The sequence below is a fragment of the Trachurus trachurus genome (assembly GCF_905171665.1).
Source record: "Trachurus trachurus genome assembly, chromosome: 24".
In the NCBI taxonomy this organism is placed as follows: Eukaryota; Metazoa; Chordata; class Actinopteri; order Carangiformes; family Carangidae; genus Trachurus; species Trachurus trachurus.
This window is the reverse complement of record NC_139910.1, coordinates 18700154-18723772: the sequence shown is the minus strand read 5'-3', so window position 1 is coordinate 18723772 and position 23619 is coordinate 18700154. Positions and strand designations below refer to the sequence as shown.

At 42.5% G+C, this 23619-nt stretch overlaps 1 protein-coding gene across 4 annotated transcripts in view; it reads left to right on the top strand.

The window, feature by feature from the left end:
- The window catches only part of fynb (FYN proto-oncogene, Src family tyrosine kinase b), an 80512-nt gene that overhangs the window by 28681 nt on the left and 28212 nt on the right, over positions 1-23619 (top strand). For all 4 annotated transcript variants that reach the window (XM_084000576.1, XM_084000578.1, XM_084000577.1 and 1 more), the window contains one exon: positions 21661-21917. In XM_084000576.1, the coding sequence (XP_083856702.1) occupies positions 21671-21917 (247 nt within the window). In that variant the 5' untranslated portion in view covers positions 21661-21670. The remainder of the gene's footprint in view (positions 1-21660; positions 21918-23619) is intronic.

The window sequence follows — 23619 nt, the reverse complement described above, 5'->3', positions numbered from 1 at the left end:
GGTCGGTGATGGGCCGCGCCGTGCCTCATCTGCTTAGAGGTAAATCCATGCTTCTGAAGGGCACGTGCGATGCGATGTGAGGTTTGTCAGGCCGTCCCTCACACACTTGCTGCTCTCCAGTTGCTCACTTATGGATAATCTCTCATGTCAACGTGTAGAAAAGTAGAAAATACTTTGCACATCAATTTGATTGACAGGTGCATCGGAGAGGGACAGGTAGATCCGCAATGTTGCCACCGTTATAAAGGAGGAAGCTTGGGTGATGTGTCCATTTGGTGATTTAGATTTATAATAATAACTTATAACTGCAACATACTGAGTTCAAGTCCAACTATAGACCATTGTTACCGGTCCAAGCCCTCTCTCTGTCCATGTGTCCTTTCTTTTTGTTTTCCTGAATTAAGGCAGGATGTGTGTGCATCTCTCGTCTCTCTTTTTCATAGTTAGCGTTAGCAGCTGCTCACATGGAAAGGAAACATCTGGAAAAGCTGTCTCCAGTGGTGAAAGAACTGTGAGCTCTTCTCTCTGTCGCATCTTGTCTTCTACTGATGACAGCATGCTAACTGCTAACTAGCTTCACTCAGCTGCTCTCCTGACTTTTTAATAGCAACAAACTCCCTATCGCCCCAGAGGACGTATCATAACCTGCTGTCTGTTAAACTCAGCAATGGGGGTGTTGTTTAACCCAGTGGGTAGAGCGGGCGTCCCATATGCAGAAGCAATAGTCCTCACTGCAGCAGCCCTTGTTCGATTCCACCGGTTGCCCATTGCTACTCTGTCTCCTGTCTCTCTATAGCTGCCTTATCAATTAAAGGCATAATAGCCCAAATGACTCAACGATGGCTGAAGCTTACAGGCGCACAACATACTTACAGGTGCATCTTAATTAATTAGAATATCATGGAAAAGTTCATTTATGTCAGTAATTCAATTCAAAAAGTGAAACTAATTATCATATAGATCTATTACACACAGAATGAAACATTTCATGACTTTATTTATTTAATTTATTTTAATTGTAATGTTTATGGCTTATATTAAATGAAGACATAAAATTCAGTATCTCAAAAAACGTGAATGTTACAAAAGACCAATTAAAAAAGCGTTTTATATGAAAATGTTGGCCTTCTGAAAAGCATGTCCACCAATATGTACTCAATACTTGGAGCTATTTGACTTGAACTGCTGGAAATGGACTTATCCATCATATTCTAATTTATTGATGCACCTGTTTTACACAGAACAACATCTGTGAGTTCAGAAAGCAGGACTTGTTTTTTAGTTTTTGATTTTAAAAATGCACCTTGGTCACAAAGACAGACATCTGTACCTCCAGCACGGAGCAGTGTGGCATCAAACTTATCTTTCCTGTCTATGTGACCTATGAGGAAAGACTGTGGCTGCCGGGTGATTAAACATGCAGCGAATGGCCGTGTAGTTCAAAGTAAAAAGCTCTGCTGTTTTCTCCTGCTGTCGGAGGCTGCACAGACAAGGTGGAGCAGGGGAGGATGACAAGCAACACGGGTCAAAGCCACGCAGCCTCGTTTGGCTCCAGGTTGTCCGAGTCATCGCCGAGACACCGCGAGGACAAAACACAGAGAGCCGGAGCAGGAACACAGAGGCCTCCTTGATCTATTTATAGATGAGTGATCGACTACGGCCTCAAGTCACTTCATCAGCAAATCTGCCTTCCTGCGAATGGAAGAAGCGCGTGGTTATTTTCAGCAGTTTTTTGGGGCTGAGCCATATTATTACACAGCGCTCCTATGACATTGTTCTCAGTGAGGTGAATGGAAACTTAACAAGAGCGCAAGATACTTGTAACCACATCCTGTTGAAAGTCATAATGATGAGACGATCGTCAGAGTTGTGTTGCATTCTCTTCACACCTGCGCATCTGAGGGCAGGTGCTGCGCCCACAAGTTAAAGCGCTCATGTACAGCTTTTGTTTTTTGTTGGTCTGCCTCTGGTTTGTCTTTTTCTCTATTGTGTTAACGTTCCATTGGATGTTTGGTTTGTTGAGCATTGTTATCGTCAAAACCGAGTTCGTAGGCTGTAGGCTTCTCTATCCATGCATGTAAATACACCATCATTACCGGAGGACTATCTATATTTAATGTGGTCGGCTGCAGTTGGAAGCAAACTACATCTGCTTCTACCAGTTTGCATTTGTAAACACGATTTGGTTGTGCTCATCATTGTCGAATCGTAATCGATGATAAAATTTAATGAATCGCCCCAGCCGTACGACAACATGTTCTAACAATGGCTCATTTCCTCCTGTTTCCTGTTGAGCACACAGTCAGCAATTGCAGCAGTCTTTGGTGGTGCTCAGTGATCTGAGGATGTCTTGACAGAGACAGGGCTTCCTGCTGTATTTCATTCATCATAGTAAGTAGAAAGAGACACTTAGATTGTTGATCATCAGTAAAGTCATTTGTCTCTCTGAGTCATTAATCTTCTGTCTGTGGTGAGCTCAAAGAACTTTATTATTTGAAAAAAAAATACTTAAAGATAGGAATATTGTACCAATGTCACACTCTTGATTCAGATAAAAGTCATTTTAAAAAGTATGGCTAGTTTGAGCACTGGGTTACAAATTTACAATGACATCGTTATGTCTAAAAATACTTTTTTTGGGGGGGGACTGACTGACGAAGTGATAATATTTTCACCACTGGTGGAAATTAGCCCAGCCTGCGTTACAGAAATAAAGTAATTCCATGACATAGTATATCATTATTAATAAAGGAGGCAGGGGAGTAACTGAACAAGATACGAAGAGCAGACAGAGAAAGAGGGAGGGAGAGAGAGAAGCTGTCTGTCACAAGGCCTCATACCACCAACAATATAACATATAACAACTCTACTTCTCAAACAAAGGGACTTAAACCTGCCTGTAATTTGAAAGTTGTATGTGCATCCCAGTAGCAAACCTCTAATTTAGCTCTGTTTCATTTTACAGTAAATCACTGCTCAATTCTCACCTTTCATTTATGTGTTTAGATTTTGTTTTTTCCAGACAACATCACAGTTATAAAACGAGGATTTGACTGTAGGTCCAGACTAGGTTTGTGAGTGAGTGTGTACCGGTGTTAGTCCTGTGTACCATTACTCCTCAACGCCAGAAGATACTAATACTTTGCTGAGTCAAAGCCAAAATTCTGGAAATGCGACTGTACTTGCTTTTCTGCAGTTTTATGCACTGGTGTCACTGGTGCACTGGAGATGTTAGAACTGTGGGTCGTATAATAGCACTATACAATTGTTCTGATTTGGGGGGAAACTTGTGGAGAAGGAGAATAAGAAGAAGGTGGTAAAGAGTAAACAATAACAACAACACAAGGAAGAGTAGGTCCACTGCAGTATGAGGTGAAAAATACTAGTGAGGAGAAATGTTGTGTTTTGTAGAGTCAGATCAGCAACAGTATCACAGACATCTGAAATGAAGGGAGGAAACAGCAGCAGCTGATCTCAGCAGCTCAAAGACGGACGTCAGATGTGTAGATAAAGCTCAGGCTCAGTTGTTCACTTCATATCAATAAGATGTCATCAACATGTTTGTGTCCTGAAATCTTCCTGTTACCATCTCAGAACTGTGATAGATTACATCTGTGGTAGCAACACCTCACACACACACACACACACACACACAAAAAAAACCAACATCATTTCTGATTATCTTAAATGTCGATTCTTTGGTGGCATGATTCAAGACTGTCATGATGATGTACATTTGCTTGTCCTGTCACTCTGAGCCACGTAGTGACCTCAATCAGAATTTGTAATTATACATTGTACTGTTGCAGGTTTAGTTGTGCTCGGATCACAATGATAAAAATCATTACAACGTGGCCTTTGCCGTGGATCTGATTTGGTGGTTAATTTTGAGTGTGTGTTATGAGGTCGGCTCTCCACCACCACCACAGACCACTGCTCCTTTCGCTGGAGCCAGAGAGATCACACTCTGAAGGCTTTAACACCACATTAATGGCTGTAGAGTAGGTTTTATTTATTCATTGTGCCATGTCAGTGAGCAATGCTCTATAGACAAATGAACCACACAATAACATAATGTCAAATTTGTGCTTAAATTGAAAGTATTCACAGTGCATCTTGTCATCATATTCACTGAAAGTCATTGATCTGCAGCTTCTATTATATAGTATGATATAATATAATATAAAAAGTTTATATGTACAGTGTATAATATATCATACTAAACTTGAGAGGATACAAACTTCTAACGATGACTTTAACTTTAACAGAAGTTTCAAATTTCTTGTTTTGCTTCCGAAACAATTCATTGCTGGCGAATGTGAAGGGCAAATCTGAGACGTCCCTTTTCCCTGAGTGTGACGAGTGTCAGCGAAGACAAACGAGCACCTGGAAAAGTCAAAGCATCCCTCTAGAGGAGCTGGTAGAGCGACTGCGAAGGTGCCTCTTCTGCCTTTACTCTGCTGTCCACCAGCGATCACCGGCTCACAGCTCAGGGGATTAAGTGAAAGACGAGAGTGCACACAGCAAATGTATAAACATAATATACTTTCAGCGTACTAGAACTGAGGGATAGATGTTATCATTCGGCTGTCAGAGGAAGCTTATCATTTGCTGTAGTCACACAGCATTTACTGGGAATGAGAAAATCACATATGCAGCTGAATTTAAAATGCAACGTTTCCCGTCTTGTACCAACGGAGGCAAAGCAGCGTAGTGAAAGGCATGGGGTAATTGATGGTTTCCTCGAAGGAGCAGATGAATATTTGAACGAGCATGAGCAGAGGCAGCATCTTGTGTGTTGGTGTTGATTCATCCGAAGCCCCCGGGGGGAGAGGAGAGAGTGTGGGGGCTGCCAGGTCAAGTCCTGGACACAGCTGCATTATTAACAGAAGGTCAGCTGTCAGCACACGTCTGCAGGGCTCACATCAAGCAGCTCGCTCAATTTTGCACCTCTGGCTGACGCGCTTGTAACCTCATAGGCCATTTAATGAAGGGTCGCAAGCCTTCTCTTTTACTTTTTGCTTTTTTACTCTTTTTTTTCCCCTTCTTCCAATAAACCAGAGCCAGGCCACAAGGAGCATATAATCCACAGAGCATCTGGAACTTTTATTACGCTGCTGTAAAAAAAAAAACATTTAACATACACCAGGCAGGCGCCTGCGTATATTCACACAGTATAGAGCTGCAACAAAAGTACATGTTTACTTGTTTTTTTTTATTAGTTGATTAGTCTCACATGTTCCAAGCAAAAATGAATATCCAGATGAATTAAATAAACTTAAAACAGTTTAAGACAAAACTGTTTGCTAAAGGTGTGTAATTAAATCAGAAATGATTAAGTTGTAAAAGTTGTGAATACATTTGTTAATTATAATAATGTCTTTGTTGTGGCTTCAAATATTCATTCATTCATTCATTTTGATGTATTCCATTCATGGTATACATTCTACACATGGTTGCACAGATTTACATAATGTACACATTGTCACCATGAATGAAAAGGAGCAGGATGAAGAAAACGCCTATCTTTTCTTTTTTAAACATTTTCTTAAACTGAGACATAGCCTACTTGTACAACTTTTCAATTCCTTATTGAACTCAAGACACAGAGATAATAGATTTTTAGATTATTTCAGATGATTTGAAGCCGAAGAGGGAGTTGGATGCTTCTTTACACACCACCTGTCAGTACAGGTACAGGTACAGGTACAGGCCCTGGAGATGTGGTTTGGAGACAGACAAATGCACAAGGGTGGGCTCAGATGTCCCCCAGATGAGACAAACAGGACTTAGTCTGGATCCAAAGACACATAGAGGAGAAAGCTCATGCACAGAAACCAGGAACCTGGCGGCTTGGAGTGAAGAGCTATATGTAAATACTTCAGCGGCTTGTTGGGACGATGAGGTATGAAGGGTCAGGTGCACAGTGGAATAAGTTGGAGCGGGAAACTGGGAAGCCACACCTAGCACATCCACATCCACACACACACACACACATATATGAACAAACAGGAAACATCAGGAATGGGAAGTCAGTGGAAACACAGGGGATTGAGGTGAAAGCTGAGTAGCACTGCACAGTTGTTGCAACCAGACAACAACACTTGCACAGGGACCAACAGCTAAATCTGACAGGTAGTAAACAGTCCTCTGAATCCCCCCTTTAACTCGTTACATAAATATATCAAGGTCATCAGGCAGCTAATTGTCACTTTGGTGTTATGTAATGTTAACTAGCATCCATTCATATTAGCTTAGCACCTAAATGGGAATGGAAACATGGATTAGTTTGGACAATCTTTAATTGTCTTGGCTCTTTTTGACATCTAAATTGAGTTAAAATTTGTGTTAGGGTTAGTACAAGTATAAGAATAGCTATAACTATAAACAATAAAAGTAACTTACCGTACTATAAATTATGTTTTTTTTTAACCTGGTCCAGTTATTTGGTTCTAGGTTTGCTTCAAAATATACATGTGCTGACTTTTTTTTTTTTTGGTCACAAAACCAAAAGAACAGTGTGAGAGTGTGAGACAGGAAACAGCAGAGCTCTGTGTTCTGGCTCTAACAGAGAAACATGTAACCTGTCAGGAAACAGCTGAAAGAGTGACTCACTCTAAGTCTTGGTCATTGTAGTGAGTTTTTTATATGAAAGGGAATTGTCAAAACAGCAGGTGCATTTGGGCCTGAAGTTCAACAGATCGATAGTCCTGACACTGTTTTTACAGCGCTCAGGTCAGGTACAGGTAAACAGCTGTCACAGTGCTCCCTCTGATGGAGCAGGGATGAAGCTCAGACTCCAAACATTTATTTACTTGGTTACCAAAACTGTCGTCAGTTTGCTTCCTGTGTTCATCAACCAATTGATTGATGGACTGGTTGTCTAAGCAGCTGTAGCTTTCATCCATCAACATCTCCAACCTCTCTAAGTATTGCCCCTACAGTGGTAGAGGCATACCATACAGTACCTTGGTTGTAATGGTTACAACAATACACATGCGGACTCTACAGTGGTTGATATTAACCAACAGCTACATGTGATGAATAGGTACTATATTATCAGTCCTTGCTATGCTATGTTAGGTGTAGGAGAAAATTGTTATTTGTGGTAAAATGAATACATCCTCAATATTACGCTGTCTTTGTTGTCAGGGTTACAGTAGCTGATTTGATATTGGAATCAAACTTCACTATATATCCCTGTGTCCCCAACGTGGACTTTGTTTCTCATCACCACACTTTTTCCATCGCTCCTGTCATAATTACTACAACCACCACATGAGTTCAAGCAACAAAACTTAACTACGGATAATAAAAATCTGCTGCACGGCCGACACATTGGCTTGTTTTTATTTACAGGAGGAGGGTCTCCCCCCACAGTCTCACAAAGAAAACACTAACAGCTGTGATGAACCCAAACCAAAGCAAAGTAGTTTGTAGCTGTATTAAGTACCAAGTAAGTGGTAGTCTGTGCTCTACGTATATCTTTAAGCAAAGGGATACTTCAACATTTTGGCAAATTCATCTATCGTTATAATCCCTGTAGTCATAGATGTAGGTTCATTATCTTTAGTTAGATAAGCAAATACTCCAACACAAGGAAGAGAACAACTACAACTATACAACTACTGTACTTGCGCTTTTGAAATCACTCCGCCCAGGAATGTAGTTCTGGCTACGTATTTGCCTCGAAAACAACTCTGTCTCGAAATTTTACATTATTATCTCATAGTGTGGTGAATGTGCAGGTCACAACTTGTTCACGAGAGCGTTTTGGAGTTGTTGGATTGTGTATTTGATGAGTTTGATGAGGGACAGGGGACCTGTACCATTCACCTCCATTGTGTTCACTGAGCAGCTCGCGTCTCAAAACAAAATGCACCGGAAATTAAAGGTAATGATTTGAACCTATATACTCGTATGACTATAGGGATTATGGCAATGGGGGAATTTGCCAAAATGTTGAATTATCCCTTTAACCTCAGAAGCTCAGAGGGTCATCAGGTATCCACTGTCATCCTCTGCTGCTGCTGCTGCTGCTGCTGCTGCTGCTGCTGCTGCTGCTGCTGCTGCTGACACTGAGCTGCCCTGACACAATGGTGTCACCACTGGCTCCGCCCAGCTCGAGTTTGACTGACAGGAGCAGCGAGGACACACGGCTAGCGCCCCGTCCCTGCAGTAGGGAGAGAGATGAGAGACAGAGAGACCGAGAAGAGAGGATCATGGGAGCAGACAGCATTGAGGCCTATGTTGTTGTGACCTGCGCTCAGCCAGCAGGAAGAGATGCAGACGAGCATGTGGCCTCAGAAGCACAGATAAGCCTCGCAGGAGGAGGAGTGAGGGCTGGAAAGCACCATTGACTGAAATGAGACATAAGAAGCAGCTTTAAAAAAAGAATAAAAAAAGAAGATAATAATAAATAGTTTACAGAGTTCTTTTTGGCTGTTTGCAGAGACTGAGGCCTTTTATCTCCTCCGCACTGGAAAGCGACCTGCACAGGCTGAGGAGCTCACGCTGAGAGTGATAAAAACAGGGTAAACTCACTGATTTCTAATGACGGGGGTTGGAGCATCCTCAGGCGGACCTCCTGCGGGGACACGTGCTACAAGAAGAACAGAGCTCAGCTCCTTCACTCTGTGCACTGTACTCCACCCAGCCTCTTTGAAACTGACTGAAACCACACATCACAGGCACCATGCAGGCTTTGAAACACAGGAAGGATTACTCCAAGCCGAACTGGAGCGCGTAACTCTTGGTTAGGGGGTTGGGGTGACATTGGGGTGCCTGCAGATCTTAACAGTATTGTTTCATATGAAAATAAACACATTTTTACTCCATTCACTTTATTTATAACGCCCCCTCCTCCCCTGCTGCTGTTGCAAGGTCATTAATCATTTACAGTTGTAACAGAGCTGTTGTCACTTTTCAGGCCAGCTAAATATAGTCCTGCCCAAGTTTTCCCTTTTCAATCTATACCAGTTTATCAGTAACTGTCCCTGGTCAGCGCTTGTGTGTGTTTTCCTCTTGCTCGCCTGGTTCCTAAAGAAAAAGGAGGCTGCTCCCTCTTATTATGGTTTAAGCCTTCATGGTGTGTTTAGGGAGGCAGGGATTACAGCTGCTGCAGCAGTGGTGTCATGTCAGCAGCGTATCCTCCGTGGTGACCAGGTGACCTCGGTGACCCCACACTGTCAAACCAGGACTTGCGGCACTTGCCTGAGCGAGGGTTACCCTTTTTTATCTCAGTTACAGTTACAGTTTGTGTAAAAACATGCACTCAGACAGTATTACATGATTACATGACACTTTTTACATACAGTTTAGTTTAGTTTATTATTCGGATCCCCATTAGCTGCAGCAAAGCTACAGCTATTCTTCCTGGGGTCCAACAGTATCAAATGTACAGTCAAAAATACAAAAACAGAAACATTATAAAAATTTTAAAAAAGGAAAACAAAAAACAAGTGAGCAATACGCCTCACCTATACAAAAACAGAGTGAAAGTGAAAAAAAAGTTTATCCATTTTTTTTTAGTAATTAATCACATACTAATCCATATTGCATCCATATCTACATATTATATATGTATACATTATTCCACAATGAACTTACGCTTCATATTATATTGCATATACATTCATTCTACAGCATACAGTATGGTACACTCACTGAATATTAATGTCTATAATTGTGTGAGTCAAATATCCAGGTGTTTTTCTAACTTTGAACAGGATGTAATTTATGCCTGTTTATTTGCTTTTTACAGTAAAATCGTAATCAATTTTCTTTTTTTCCCTTTTTTTAAACATATGTTTATTGACATTTTGTTTAAGCAGAGTGTACATAAACATACAACACAGACATTACCCCCCAAGGATCCCATCCACCAAGGTACACAAAAAAAACAACATAAGCAAATGGAAAATAAGAAAAAGTAAGAATACATAGAGCCATAAAATCAAACACACAATGCAATGCCATTTAAAAAAAAAGGAAAAGGAAAAAACAGATGCACAGACATAAGAGCGATAGCACAGATGGAAATCGTGACCAATTTTCTACCTAAATTTGTTCATTCTGAAACAAGGACTCTACTTTGCTTCCAGTCGTTTTTTGTAATGACTGCCTGTTTTACTTGCTTAATGTTGTAGTTTGTTGGAAATTACCAACCCAGCTTTGGTATAAAGTCGTCTTAGGTGAACTTCCCTAAAGTGTGTTACTGTGGTGTGTTGGATGCGCTGTTTTGTTCACTCCTTCCTGTGTAGGTGTGTGTGTGAACAAGCTTGACTGGCAAAGGCCTCGTCCCTCTGTGGGGACACTGGCAGGGTGAGGTGTCTCCACTGCTGCGAGTCAGTGGGGCATTGCTCATTCTTCCCTTGCCCTCACCTGTCCTCTGCTCTCCCAGTCGATCCATTTTATCACCTGCTGCCTTCCCTCCCACCTCATCCCCTCCTCCTCCTCTCCCTCCTCTTCTTTTCCTCCTACCAGCCTCCACTCTCTCATACACTATACCTCATTATTACTCCATGCAGACCTCCCTCCCTCTCTCTCTCTCCTCTGTCTATTTTGGTGTACACTCTTCCCCCGGCTCAGCGTGAGGACAGTGTAAAGTGAATAATTACTTCACTATGTGTCGTCTGTGCTACAACAACAGTGAGAAACAGCACGTTTGTTTGCATTACCAGCAGCCGTGCTGTTTGAACAGGGAGAAGCTCTTTTGCACATGTAGTAGTAGTAGTAGTCGTAGTAGAAATAGTTGGTGTCCCACAGCGGCCGTGATAGCCGCTCTCTGTTCCCTCACAGCACAGACAGTTCACATTACATTCATGGTGTGATTCAGCTAATGTTCTTTTGTTGAAATCAAATGTAGCCATTGAAATTGCTGGTGCGACCGGAGCCAGAAGAACCGTAGCAGCAGATCTGTGGGCTGCAGTTCGGCTGTATGGCAGCGTCTGACTGTCACTGACATATTGACATAATAGCTCTGTCCCCAATTCAGTGGCTGCAGTGTCTGGAGGCTGCGTTTAAGGACTGATTGTGTCACAGCAGCGAGTTTAGAGTAGACTGTCTCATTTCTTTTTCTGGGCAGTGAAGGCCCCACCAGTCAGGTGCTTCACAGTCAAGCCTTCTCAGAATCTATTGTATGCCAGAAATGAAAATAATACAGCAGAAGAGGATGTAGGATCACATTTCAAAAAAAAGAAGAAAAAAATATAGTTATGTGTTGTTAAGGTTGCTAGGTGATTGGAGTGGTGCATTGTGACACCATACTTACAGTGGGCGTTAGAGGTTGACCGATTGTGGATTTTCAGAGTCTGATATAATAACAATAGTATGGCGCAGGAATGAGCCAATAGCTGATTAATCTGCCAATACCCACCTCACCACCACCACCCAAAAACACACACATTATGAATTGCTGGTCCAGACAGCTTCCTCAGAGGGATGTTTGACTGGCAATGGTAAAAATCCTGAATGCTAAAATTAATTGCCACATTTTAGGAGTCGTTGCTGCAGCACTTGGTTTGGTTTGGTTTGTTTGTTTGTAAATCTTTATTGTCCCCGAAGGGCAATTCAAATGCAGCCTAAAATACCCAGAGACATAAGACAGACAACAATAAAAGACAACCAGTGGGCAACACCGGCGGCGGTGCAATAACAGGAGTGATCGTTGTGTGCGAAAGTGGCAGAATACATTTTATTGAAGGAAAAAAAATACAAGGGGATATCAAATTAAAAACATCTACATCTCCCAATGTGCAACACAATTTTAAACTACCTGAAAGTCATTTTACAGTATTTTTACAGGCTGCATAGACAAAAAAGGGGGCAGAAGTCTTAACTATCACACTGTACCAGCTGCCTCCATCAGCTGTGCGCTGTCTTCACTGTACTCTGTACCCGGTGAAGTGAATGTGTTTTCCAGCAGCAGCAGCAGCAGCAACAGTAACGGTCTAAAAATTGCCAGAGTTGCGGTATATTAAGTGTGTCCTTGTCAAGGATATATACACTCCCACGCGTACGTCCCAATCTATGTGAAACAAATTACGAGCCAACCCCCCGCCCACCACCCCACCCTGTTTCCACTCCGATGGAGCCCGAGGTGTTTTCATTCAGACACACAGAATTCCACCAGGGCCGACTTCAGCCCTCCGACGTCTCCAGAGGGTTGGAACGAGGGCTTCCCTGAGGGGTTTATATACGACAGAGTGCCCTCCACCTCCTACAACAACAACCTCTCGGAAGCCCCTCCCTCCCTCTCCTGCTTCTAATGACCCCCACCCACCCATCAAATAGAGACGCTGCTCACCCAGCCGCCATGATACAGCTCCAGCGCTGCACAACCACCCATGAATTATTCACCTGGAGTGACACGTGCATACGGGTGTGGCTCTAGACACCCCCTCTTCATCATGTCTCTTTATACCTCCATCTTTTCACAGACATGGTGCATACAAGGTGAACACACACATGTCTTATTTCAGACTGAGTTTGGTCAGTTTGCATCTTATGAACTCCTTTAGGCCGTTCTTTACACTACAAGGTTCAAGTGGCCCAATTCCGATTATCTCATAGCGTGGTGAATGTGCAGGTCACAACTTGTCCACAGGAGTGTTTTGGAGTTCTTGAATTGTGTATTTGACGAGTTTGATGAAGGAAAATTGCCTTGATTGAGGAAACTAAGAAATCCCATTAGCCTCCGTAGCGTAGCTCTGAGCAGCTCGCAACTCTGCTCCGCCGTTCTAAAAATAGCTTGCACCGACAATTAAAGGTAACAAACCTACTGCTATGACTGTAGGGATTATGGCAATGGGCCAATGTTGAACTATCCCTTTAAGTCTTTGGCTCTAATTAAAAAAATATATATATACTGATATTTGTCCATCCAGAGTTATGTGAGTAGCCACTAATTATAGATCCACCTCCACAAAATGGTTTGTCCCTGAGGGTTCATTAATTTCACATTGAAAGTGGCTGCACCATGGGAGAAGGTATTTGGTCTTATGTGTTAACCGCATCGTCAAGCTTTTATTTTGACGAAAGAAGAATAATTCAAGGTGCCTTTTGTGAAAATGTCTTAATAGTTAATTTTAGGGAATTGAGCCTGTGAGCCTCGGCTCGTCCCTTCGATTTGCCTCCGGTGCCGTTTCCTGCAGCGCTGTGAAGCTGAGGAGAGAGAAACCGGGGGGGGGAGTAAACAGCAAAACAGCCCCAGTGGCAAGCAGGTGCCGGCTTTTCTGTGGAAGGAGAATAATTAATCAGCGGAGAGGGCTGTGTGAAAAGGAGAGATGGAAGGGGGGGAAATGAGGAGATGAAAGAGCCTTCAGTTCAAAGAGAGCAGCCACTGATGACATTGGCCCCAACTGGCCCCTTGCAGAAAGCTGTGGAGGAAGGAGCTGGACAAACGGGGGCTTGTCGGGGGCCGTCTTTGTAAAGAGGGAAAGTGCATTTAACAGGATTTCAGTAATCTGACACTTAGACAATTGCTTTGATTAGAGTGAGAGGAAGAAAAAAGTCACTGAATGACAAGACTGACACTTTATCATGACACTTTTCTTTCACTCGCCACCTATCTGTGCTAATTATTGAATCTCAGCACTTCTGTACCAAAAGTACCAAAAGCTGTCATTCATTATCCTTTCACTTGTTTAGTTGTAAAATCTTTTCTAATTTGATTCTTGTATTGTGTCTTAGGCCTGGGTAATATCCAAAAAAATATTGTTATATTTTTGCACAGGGGGTTGTTAATGCCATGATATTAAAATATGATATAGACTTTCTATATTATATCATTTTATTGTATTTTATATTTCCGATATGAGCAATGCTGCAACCAAACAACAGTTGAAAGATTTATCTGTCATTTACCAGGGCTTATACCATGGTCTGGGTGAATACTCATTTAACGTCAGACTGTTAACACCTCCGCGTCGTCCATTACAGATGTTACTGGTTCAAATTTGCGGACTTCACGCGTGGTCCACGCGAGACGGCACAAGACTCATGCATTTTTTTTCTTTGGCGAGACAAGAGGTTTTAATGAAAAGCCTCAATGTGCCAAAACAACCGCCAGGTGGCATCTGTGAGAACGGAGGACGACAGGCGGATGACTCAGTGATCTGTGCAGTAATCCACAGCTTAAACTCTAGGCTATTAAACTAGAACTAACTACTGTATACACTGCCTAAATCACAGAAACTATTGTAATATGATAAAGCCTGTCTTGCTTTATGACTTGATGATTATGTATCACATATCGCCGCGATTAGGAGTGGCGCTGTTCATGATACAGAATACAAGAGGATGAAAGGAGAACTAGCTGCAGACAGTAAATAATATAGTAGCCTAGTTTTTCAATGACAAAATGTAACGACGGCAGCTACAGTAGACTATAGCCCACGTCTCACTCTCTTTTTTCGGTCATCTGTCTCGTCATCTCCAAAATGTGTTTTTAAAATGAGCCAACTACAGTACTGTGCAGTAGTGCCGCAGATTTCTCACTCCGCACCTTGTTTGAGAGTGCAGCTGGATGATTTCTTGTGAATGAACGGGTCTGTGTCACTTTGGGGCTGGGCGATAAAACATAGGATAAATAACTTTCCCTCGATAGAAGACGCGGCCGATACAAAGTGACACCGTCAGCCATGCAGCCGGCCTGGACTTTTTATTTTTAATTATGAAGGATCATCTGCGCAAGGCAAAGATGATAGCATCAACAAAACACGGCGTAACACACGCGGCTGTATGGGACAGGCTTTTATTTAATTCAGAACAAACCGCTTAGCAAAAATGGAAAATATAGTCTATAATAATTAATTGATCTGTTGTTTGGCCACTGTTTGAAAATAACCCGAATTATGAGCAAATAATCTGATCCAGAACAGCAGTCATAATCAGACTTCTTCTAAATAAACCTAAACATTAAATAACTGGGTCAGGTCGGACCATGGGGTTATTTTTTCTCTTCTTCTTCACAGGAGAAGAGGAGGCTATGTGCAAAGTACCACATTAACATCTCTATTCATATAACGCCCATCGAAACAGCTGATTTACATGTCGGCCGTTAAGGCAAGGCAAGGCAAGGCAATTTTATTTGTATAGCCCGTTTTTACAAACAGTTTGTCTCAAAGGGCTTCACATGGCATCGTAGCAACATCCTCTGTCCTTAGACCCTCACATCGACTGAGGAAAAACTCCATGGAAACCCTTTTAACAGGGAAAAACAGGAGAAACCTCAGGGTGAGCAACAGAGGAGGGATCCCTCACCCAGGACGGACAGACGTGCAATAGATGTTGTTACAGACAAGAAAACAGTTTACAGTTTGTCACAGAATGTGCGGAATATGGAAATGTTAACACATGGCGATTGGCCATTCACGCGGCTTTGTTCTTGGTTTCGGCCAATCAGCTTATAAGCACATGGCTAATTATCAGCTTTCAACCAATCGCACTGTTTTAATGTGTGTGTGTGAAAGTTATTTTCTTTAGTTCATTTTCGTTTCTTTTGGATTTTTTTTACAACAATGTATCAATATAATATTGTTTTCGTTTCATTTCGTTATAAAAATCAATCCCTTTTCTTTGAAACAATGAGATTGAGCAGCTAAAACTCAATAAACTCAACCATGGCTTGTCTTATTGTTAATCTGAACGCACATGTATAAAGGGCGGCAGAGTCAAGGCAGCAGATAAATCACAAAACATCAACGCGTCCGTGAGCGCAGCGCACCTCCTCTTCTCCTGTGAAGAAGAAGAGAAAAAATAACCCCATGGTCCGACCTGACCCAGTTATTTAATGTTTAGGTTTATTTAGAAGAAGTCTGATTATGACTGCTGTTCTGGATCAGATTATTTGCTCATAATTCGGGTTATTTTCAAACAGTGGCCAAACAACAGATCAATTAATTATTATAGACTATATTTTCCATTTTTGCTAAGCGGTTTGTTCTGAATTAAATAAAAGCCTGTCCCATACAGCCGCGTGTGTTACGCCGTGTTTTGTTGATGCTATCATCTTTGCCTTGAGCAGATGATCCTTCATAATTAAAAATAAAAAGTCCAGGCCGGCTGCATGGCTGACGGTGTCACTTTGTATCGGCCGCGTCTTCTATCGAGGGAAAGTTATTTATCCTATGTTTTATCGCCCAGCCCCAAAGTGACACAGACCCGTTCATTCACAAGAAATCATCCAGCTGCACTCTCAAACAAGGTGCGGAGTGAGAAATCTGCGGCACTACTGCACAGTACTGTAGTTGGCTCATTTTAAAAACACATTTTGGAGATGACGAGACAGATGACCGAAAAAAGAGAGTGAGACGTGGGCTATAGTCTACTGTAGCTGCCGTCGTTACATTTTGTCATTGAAAAACTAGGCTACTATATTATTTACTGTCTGCAGCTAGTTCTCCTTTCATCCTCTTGTATTCTGTATCATGAACAGCGCCACTCCTAATCGCGGCTATCAGGCTGTCAGCATTGTCCCCAAAACGTCTGAGCAGTATTTAGTACGGTGCTGCCACCTAGAGGAAAACAGTTGTGGTGAAAAGTCACGCGATCACGCGATCCTGCAGTGCAGGACAAACCCCGCAAATTTGAACCAGTAACATCTGTAATTCCTGATAATGGACACCTCGTCAGGCATTGTCTCTTACATAATGCACAGTAAACAAAGCAGTGAAATGAGGAATGACAAATGAGGAACTCTGATTTTTGCTCATTATGTAATCGTTATTAAAGCAGAAGTAAGCGATGCGGTCGTTTTGGCTAACTTCCTGTCAGCCGATGGAGTTAGCAGTCCCCGCCCTCGTCCCTACGTCACCACATTCACGCGCATCCCTTGGCTGCACACACAGAGAGGACCGCCCCTTCATGCCATTCTCTCTCCTCATTGGATAAAGGTTGTAGGATACAAGGAAAGTTTTCTTCTCAGCTTACAGCAGAGCAGAGTGACTGACAGACCCGTGTTTCAGACCAAACACTCTATATAAGTGATTCCCGTCGGAAGATATAACTATTTAAGACTTATATTAACACAAACATTCCGCTTACTTCTGCTTTAACTTTTATCATAAAGTTTACAATCTATGCTTAAAATATGAAACTAAGTTCTCACGTGGATGGTTCACATGAACAAACCATTATGGAAGGTTCTTCTTAGGCAAAGCACTAAATTCAATCTGATGCATCCATTCCAGTCCACTCCAAACAAGGTTTCCTTTTTTGTGGCCCATTTTTGCAGCAAGTGAACTCTGTAGTAAAATGACACATCCACTCTCAATCCAACCTGCTCAGCTCTAGTTGTTCCACATGTCTGATAAGAGAGCACAGTGCTCAGTGAGCTCAACACCAGACATAGAGACCTTACTCATTTCATCAGCATCAGTGAGCCAATCAGCATGCAGATATGCTATTTAATACCAAGAAGATGTTTCAATGTGAGAATAGACAGGGCTTTTATTATATATATTTTTTTAGGGTCATCTGGCCGGAGACTACAGCAGGATATCAGCCATGTTGGCTAAAGCTGCCTTTTTTTTTTTACTGTTATTGATATAGTTCATTAATTGGGATTGTCCTCGACATAATAAACTAATAAACTAAACTAAAAAAAAAGTAATGTGTATTGTAATGGAACAGATGTCATAAAATTCATATTAGAAAAAGTGTGTGTAAGAATTGATGTGAGAGTCATGGTCTCAGTGTCAGTAGTGGTTTGTGAACAATACCCAGAGCAGCACACAGAGTCAGTACTGACTGCTGTGTAGCATCACTCAGAGCGATATCAGGGCTTCACTTATTATCACAGAGCTGTGAGAGCCTCTGTGTTCACACATGGATGGCCTTGGCTCTATCTCTAGTGTGTGTGTGTGTGTGTGTGTGTGTGTGTGTGTGTGTGTGTGTGTGTGTGTGTGTGTGTGTGTGTGTGTGTGTGTGTGTGTGTGTGTGTGTGTGTGTGTGACGTCCAGCTCCCACGTGACCAGCTGTGAACTGAAAACACACCACCACCGTCATCCTCCTCCATCCTCCAAAAGATTATCATTTAACAACTGCATCGGAGCAGCTTTCACTGCGGCTCAGAGGGATCAATACACTTGTTTCCCTTCCAAAAGCCGATTCAGTCTGCCTCTGCCAGTCGGGGGGGGTGGGGGTTATGTAAAGATGTCAGGATGCAGAGAGAGAGGGGGTCTGTGGTTTCAGTCGGGGCGTCCCCTGCAAGCACATGCGATTAGAAATGCTCTGCAGTCTTGCACCGAGCGTAGCATCGCTGCTGCTGCTGTCGCCGCCTGGCCCCCCGCCCGCTCCACGTCCTGTCACACAGGATTACAGCGCCGGCTGACAGCGTGTGTCATGGTGTGTTCTGCTGAGTGTGTGACTTAGCCATTTCGCTTTGCCTGTGGGTTTTGACGCCAGGTTGTCGACACGGGTCGAACCAAACTGATTACAAGAAGCACAGAGGTGATGTTGCACTCTTCCTGAACCCCTCTTTGCTTTTGTCTCAAACTCTTAACTTCTACTTTTAATTAGGGCTGCAACTAACGATCATTTTCATTATCGATTAATCTGTCGATTAGTTGTTTGGTCAATAAAATGTTAAAAAAGTTGAAAAATGTCAATCAGTGTTTCCCAAACCACAAGATTACGTCCTCAAATGTCTTGTTTTGTCCACAAACCAAAGAGAGACTCAGTTTATTGTCATAAAGGAAGAAAGAAACCACAAAATATTCACATTTAAGAAGCTGAAATCAGCTCTTAAAAATCAGAATAGTTGATGATTAATTTAATAATGATTGTTGTATGATTAATTGTTGCAGGTTTACTTTTAATTAGAATCATAATACACCAAGCTGTTGTAAGGCAACACCTCTAACACCCAAACCGGAAAGACACGTGGCGTTCGGCTCAGTTTAAAAGTTGTGTGACGGACGTGTTATCTCATTTGCTTCAAGAAAAGATACAGTAGGGTCTGATTCCTCTCCCTCCACCCACCGCCCCCTCACTGTGACAACCTCTGATTGTACTGACGGGCGTCTCGGCCTCTGCCTGCTCCAGTGTGCCATCTGAGGGACCGGGCTGTAATTATGTTGAAAGAGAGTGGTCACGGTGTGTCAGTCAGTTCACGGCCGCTGTGCTAATTGGGAGAGGAAGGTTTTTCTTTAGTGACTTGTGCTACCATTAACAGAGACCTGAGCCCAAACAAGCGGGGAGGGGGCACTCATTTTGTGAAAGCTGTGATCTGGAATGTCAACAAGACTGCAAGGTTACAGAGCTGCTAGAAGTGGAGCCTCCAGGCGTCAGTGCTTTTACTTTTTAGTGGGAGAGAACAGAGGAAAAGTTAAAGGATGTGGCTCTTGGCTCAGCTGTTCTCTGTTTTTCTGTAGTTACAGAGTGACCAGACATGAAGATGAACCCACTCACATACTATAAGTAACAGTATTATAAGACATTGGACAGAACAACGAGGGTGTAAATACATTCAACCTTGCATAAACCTGCTATGTGCACAGTAGTGACTAGGGTTGGCATCAGAGAGCATTCAGTCAAAACTGAATGCCATTTATTTTATTGAACTAAATTTAGCTATAAATCAGTAGTAAGTAAAGTAAAATCCTCTAACCACAACATTTTTGTGGAGCAGCTTAAAAGGTATCTGAGAAATGAAAACATCTGCAGCCACAACCTGGAAATTACAGAAAGTGTTAGATATAAACACACACCGATTTCTTAAGCTACTAACTCCAAACACTGGACGCCCTGATTCAGTAATAATTCATCTGATAAGCCAAGAACTCTACAAATGGTATTTACACTCACATTCAAGTGTAAGTCTGAGATTCTCCTGTCAGGTTACTAGTTTCCTTACAGACATTTGCTGACACGAAACAAATGTTTAAATGTTAATTTTTCCAGTTTGGCTAAGTCCAACACTCATTTTGCTGTTTTCCTGAGCATACAGAATACTTTCTATATCTTCACGTGACAAAACTTAAAGGGGAACTATGCTTCCTTGTCTAGCATTACATTAACTGGTTGCAATCGGAGTGTGAAGAGGATTTCAAGCAATTTAGTAAAAAAAGAAATTCTCCAGAATAAGATCTCCCATCCTACCTTTAAAGGTTTAAGATGCAAATCTTGCATAGTCCCCCTTTAAATTAAACTTTGTCATATCATATGTTGTGAACTTCAGCCTGAACTGTTGAAAAATTACTCTGGGACACTTCAGAATATGAAATGTTGGAGTTTGTATTGGTTAGATGTGCAGACAGGGTTAGGAGTGTAAAACCTGACTGCTGGTCAAAATGGAAACAATTCAAGTTTCAGGACCAATGAACTGCAGACTTCAGTAGGAGGAGTCCTCCTCTGGGGAACACTGTGATAAAAAATTAAGTTGGGTTACAATCCTTTATCTTCTCTCAACCTCTTGTCTCCAGCAGCTTGTCCTTAACACTGGTTGTTTGTCAGTGACACTGGATGGTGAGGTTCCCATCCCATGATCCTCCTCTCGTCTAGCAGCCGGAGGGAGGGAAACAGGAGAGAGAGAGAGAGCAGGCAGTGACATATATTCTCAAGTGACACATTTGATGACAGACTGGAGCTGAAGGCGAGACTGGCACCGAGGGGAGCCTGGATTAAACGCCTGTTGTGTCTGCGCTGATAGAGCAAACCTAACACACGGTTATTTTCATTCTTGTTTTGCACAGAAACAATTAGATGGCATTGATTCCTCTGGGAGAGCACAAACTTGGCTGAGGGTATATTGTTGTGCCCCGCTGCGCTGTGGCTCATGTAATTTTTTTTTTTTTTTTCAAAATTCCACATTTAATGTCACTGAGGGGAACACCATCCTAGTTTAGTCATGAACAAACTATTCAGCAAGTGGTTCAAGATGTTTTGTCTCACTGTCGCTGTGGGTAGAGCCCTTGTTCAATGCAATCCAATGGTTAAGTCATAGTTTTAGTAAGTTATCTGTATTGTTTGGAGTCAGACATAAAGGGGGGATGTCGGGAATGGGATGTTAACTGATTTTCTACCTCTTATGTAGAAATCTTAAGTTTTTTCATCACCATGCAGGAATCTAGTACTGTATCCCCCCCTCTCCACAGCCAGCCTCCCTGACATCACTGTGACAGGAACTGTTATTCCCCCCGACCATGACAGACACACAGTGTTTGTGTGAGTCATCCAGAGACCAAGCTGTGTGTCAGGCTATTAAAAAAAAAAAAAGACGCCAGCCTCCCGGTGCTGAGAAGCTAATCAGTGGAAGAGCGTCGTCTGTAGAGAAAGCAGTGTGAAGCGGAAACCCTTAAACACGGTGATGAGTTCACTTGCATTTGGTGAGCCGTGCGCGGGGGAGAGCTTCTCTCTCTTTGAACTCGTTCCTCATCCACACACCAAGTTTCATTTCATCTTATTGATCCAGCAGTTAAGCCTTCTGGTCTATCTGGTGTTTGTATGCCTACTCTTTTTGTCTTATTGCTGATGAGTTCTCCTGTGTCCAAACTTCATTTTACACACCCACAATCTGTCTTTTTATAAAGGTTATTCTGTTGTTATTTAATGTGCTTAGATTTTTCCCAGTGCTTTCTTTCCATTTTTTATCACACGAGTCCAGTTTGATCCAAGCCAACCTAAGTTTTTGTTCTCCCTCTTGTTGTCTTCTCTTAGATTATAGATAATGGGCTGTGTGCAATGCAAGGATAAGGAAGCAACCAAACTCACAGACGAGCGTGATACCAGTATCTCCCAGGGAGCAGGATACCGCTATGGGGCCGACCCCACGCCGCAGCACTACCCCAACTTCGGGGTCACCGCCATCCCCAACTACAACAACTTCCACGCCCCCGTCGGACAGGGGATGACCGTCTTCGGGGGAGTTAGCACGTCCTCTCACACTGGAACGCTGAGGACCCGTGGCGGGACGGGTAAGAGGAACAGAAAACCATTGACGGTCTTGAGCTCTAATATGAATTATCAGAAACATAAGTCTGATATGTTTCACCCAGCACTCACTTTAATGATAGATCCTGAACTGTTACGATGAATGCTAGTGAGACTCATAAAATCAAGGTTATTCTCTGTTAATAAGGATTCATCACTGTTTCATTCCAGTCACTCATATATAACATATCACGAGTTAACAGCTCATTTTAATCCTGTTTTTTTATGCTTTCTCTTTGAATCTATGGTAACATTAAGGTCATCCATCTCTGCCAAACACTGTGAATACACTTTGAGAAGCTCACATGTTCAACAGAATTGTGTACTGAATTGAGTGCCAGAGGGAAATTAGGTTAAATTAGAGTTGCTCCTTTAAGAAATGAAAGGAAATGGCAAAGAATAGAGAATAAGAATTAAAATGATGAAGATAAAATATAAACAAGTCCTTGGCCGCGATCACGGTTTAATTGGAACACATTAGCGCAATATTGCGCATTTAGCGTTTAGTATCGTTACAGCGCGACCTGTCCATGCACCCGTGTTTGTGTGTGTGTGAGTCATGGAAGTACGTGCGTGTTGAAAGTTGAAAGTCAGTGCAGACCAGTGAGCTGTGGTGTGGGTTTATGATACCTACCTACATGCACAGGTTTTACTCTCTGCTTCTTTACACTAATGCTCCATGCTGCATCTTTGTGCATGGTGTTGAATTGTGGGAAATTTGGAAACAAAGAGAATTTTTATCACAGGTTGTCACAGAGTATTGCGATCGCACTGTGGTTGCGTGTTGAAAGGTCAACAGCCAAATAAAGTCCCAGTTGAAACTGAGCTGACATTGAGCATAGCAGTGAGGCGTAAAAATCTGAGCAGAGTGCAACGCCCAAGGTCACACTGGGAAGCAAAGAGTCATGGGAATTCAAATAGTTCTACCGCTGATCATGTGAGGAGGGGCTTTACAAGTCAATATGTGAATTCTGTTGCATGATGTATCTACTGATAATATGTTAAAGCAGAAGTGTTTCTATGGTGTTTGGCGTATTGGTCGTTTTTTTAGAAACAACACTGTTGGATACAGGCCTCCTGATAATCCAACAGAAACCTCATGTAAAGCACACTGAGGTTTTCATAATTCGACCTGGACCAGCTGATCGGTGGCTTGACCTGTGGACCAGCAGGACAGCTGGAGGGAGAGGGCAGTGTGTGTCCTGCTGCTGCACCTGCACCAGACTGTGCACAGTACTGCACATGACCGAAAAGAGAATCGCTCTGATTTTTTTATTTTTATATATATATCTTTTTTGGCGTTTTTGCCTTTATTTGACAGCACATAGTGAGATAGACAGGAAAGGGGGAGGCAGAGAGAGGGGGAATGACATGCAGGAAAGGTCTGGGACGCGGGATTCGAACCGGGGGACGCCTGCGTTGAGGACTGTAGCCTCTACATGGGGCGGCTGCTCCACGCACCGCCCCAAGAATCGCTCTGATTTTAACAGACGATTCGGTGGAGTCAACACCGAGAGAGAAACAGGGGAGAGAGACAAACAAAGAATTAGCAACAACATGACGGGAAGTAATGAATTTGAAGGGTTCTCCTCAGAGAGATGAGTCAAAGAGAAAGACAAAGTGTGAAGTTTAAAGGTCGCCTCTCATTTCTTTATTCCCACACACACAGTGCTCCGCTCCCTGGCT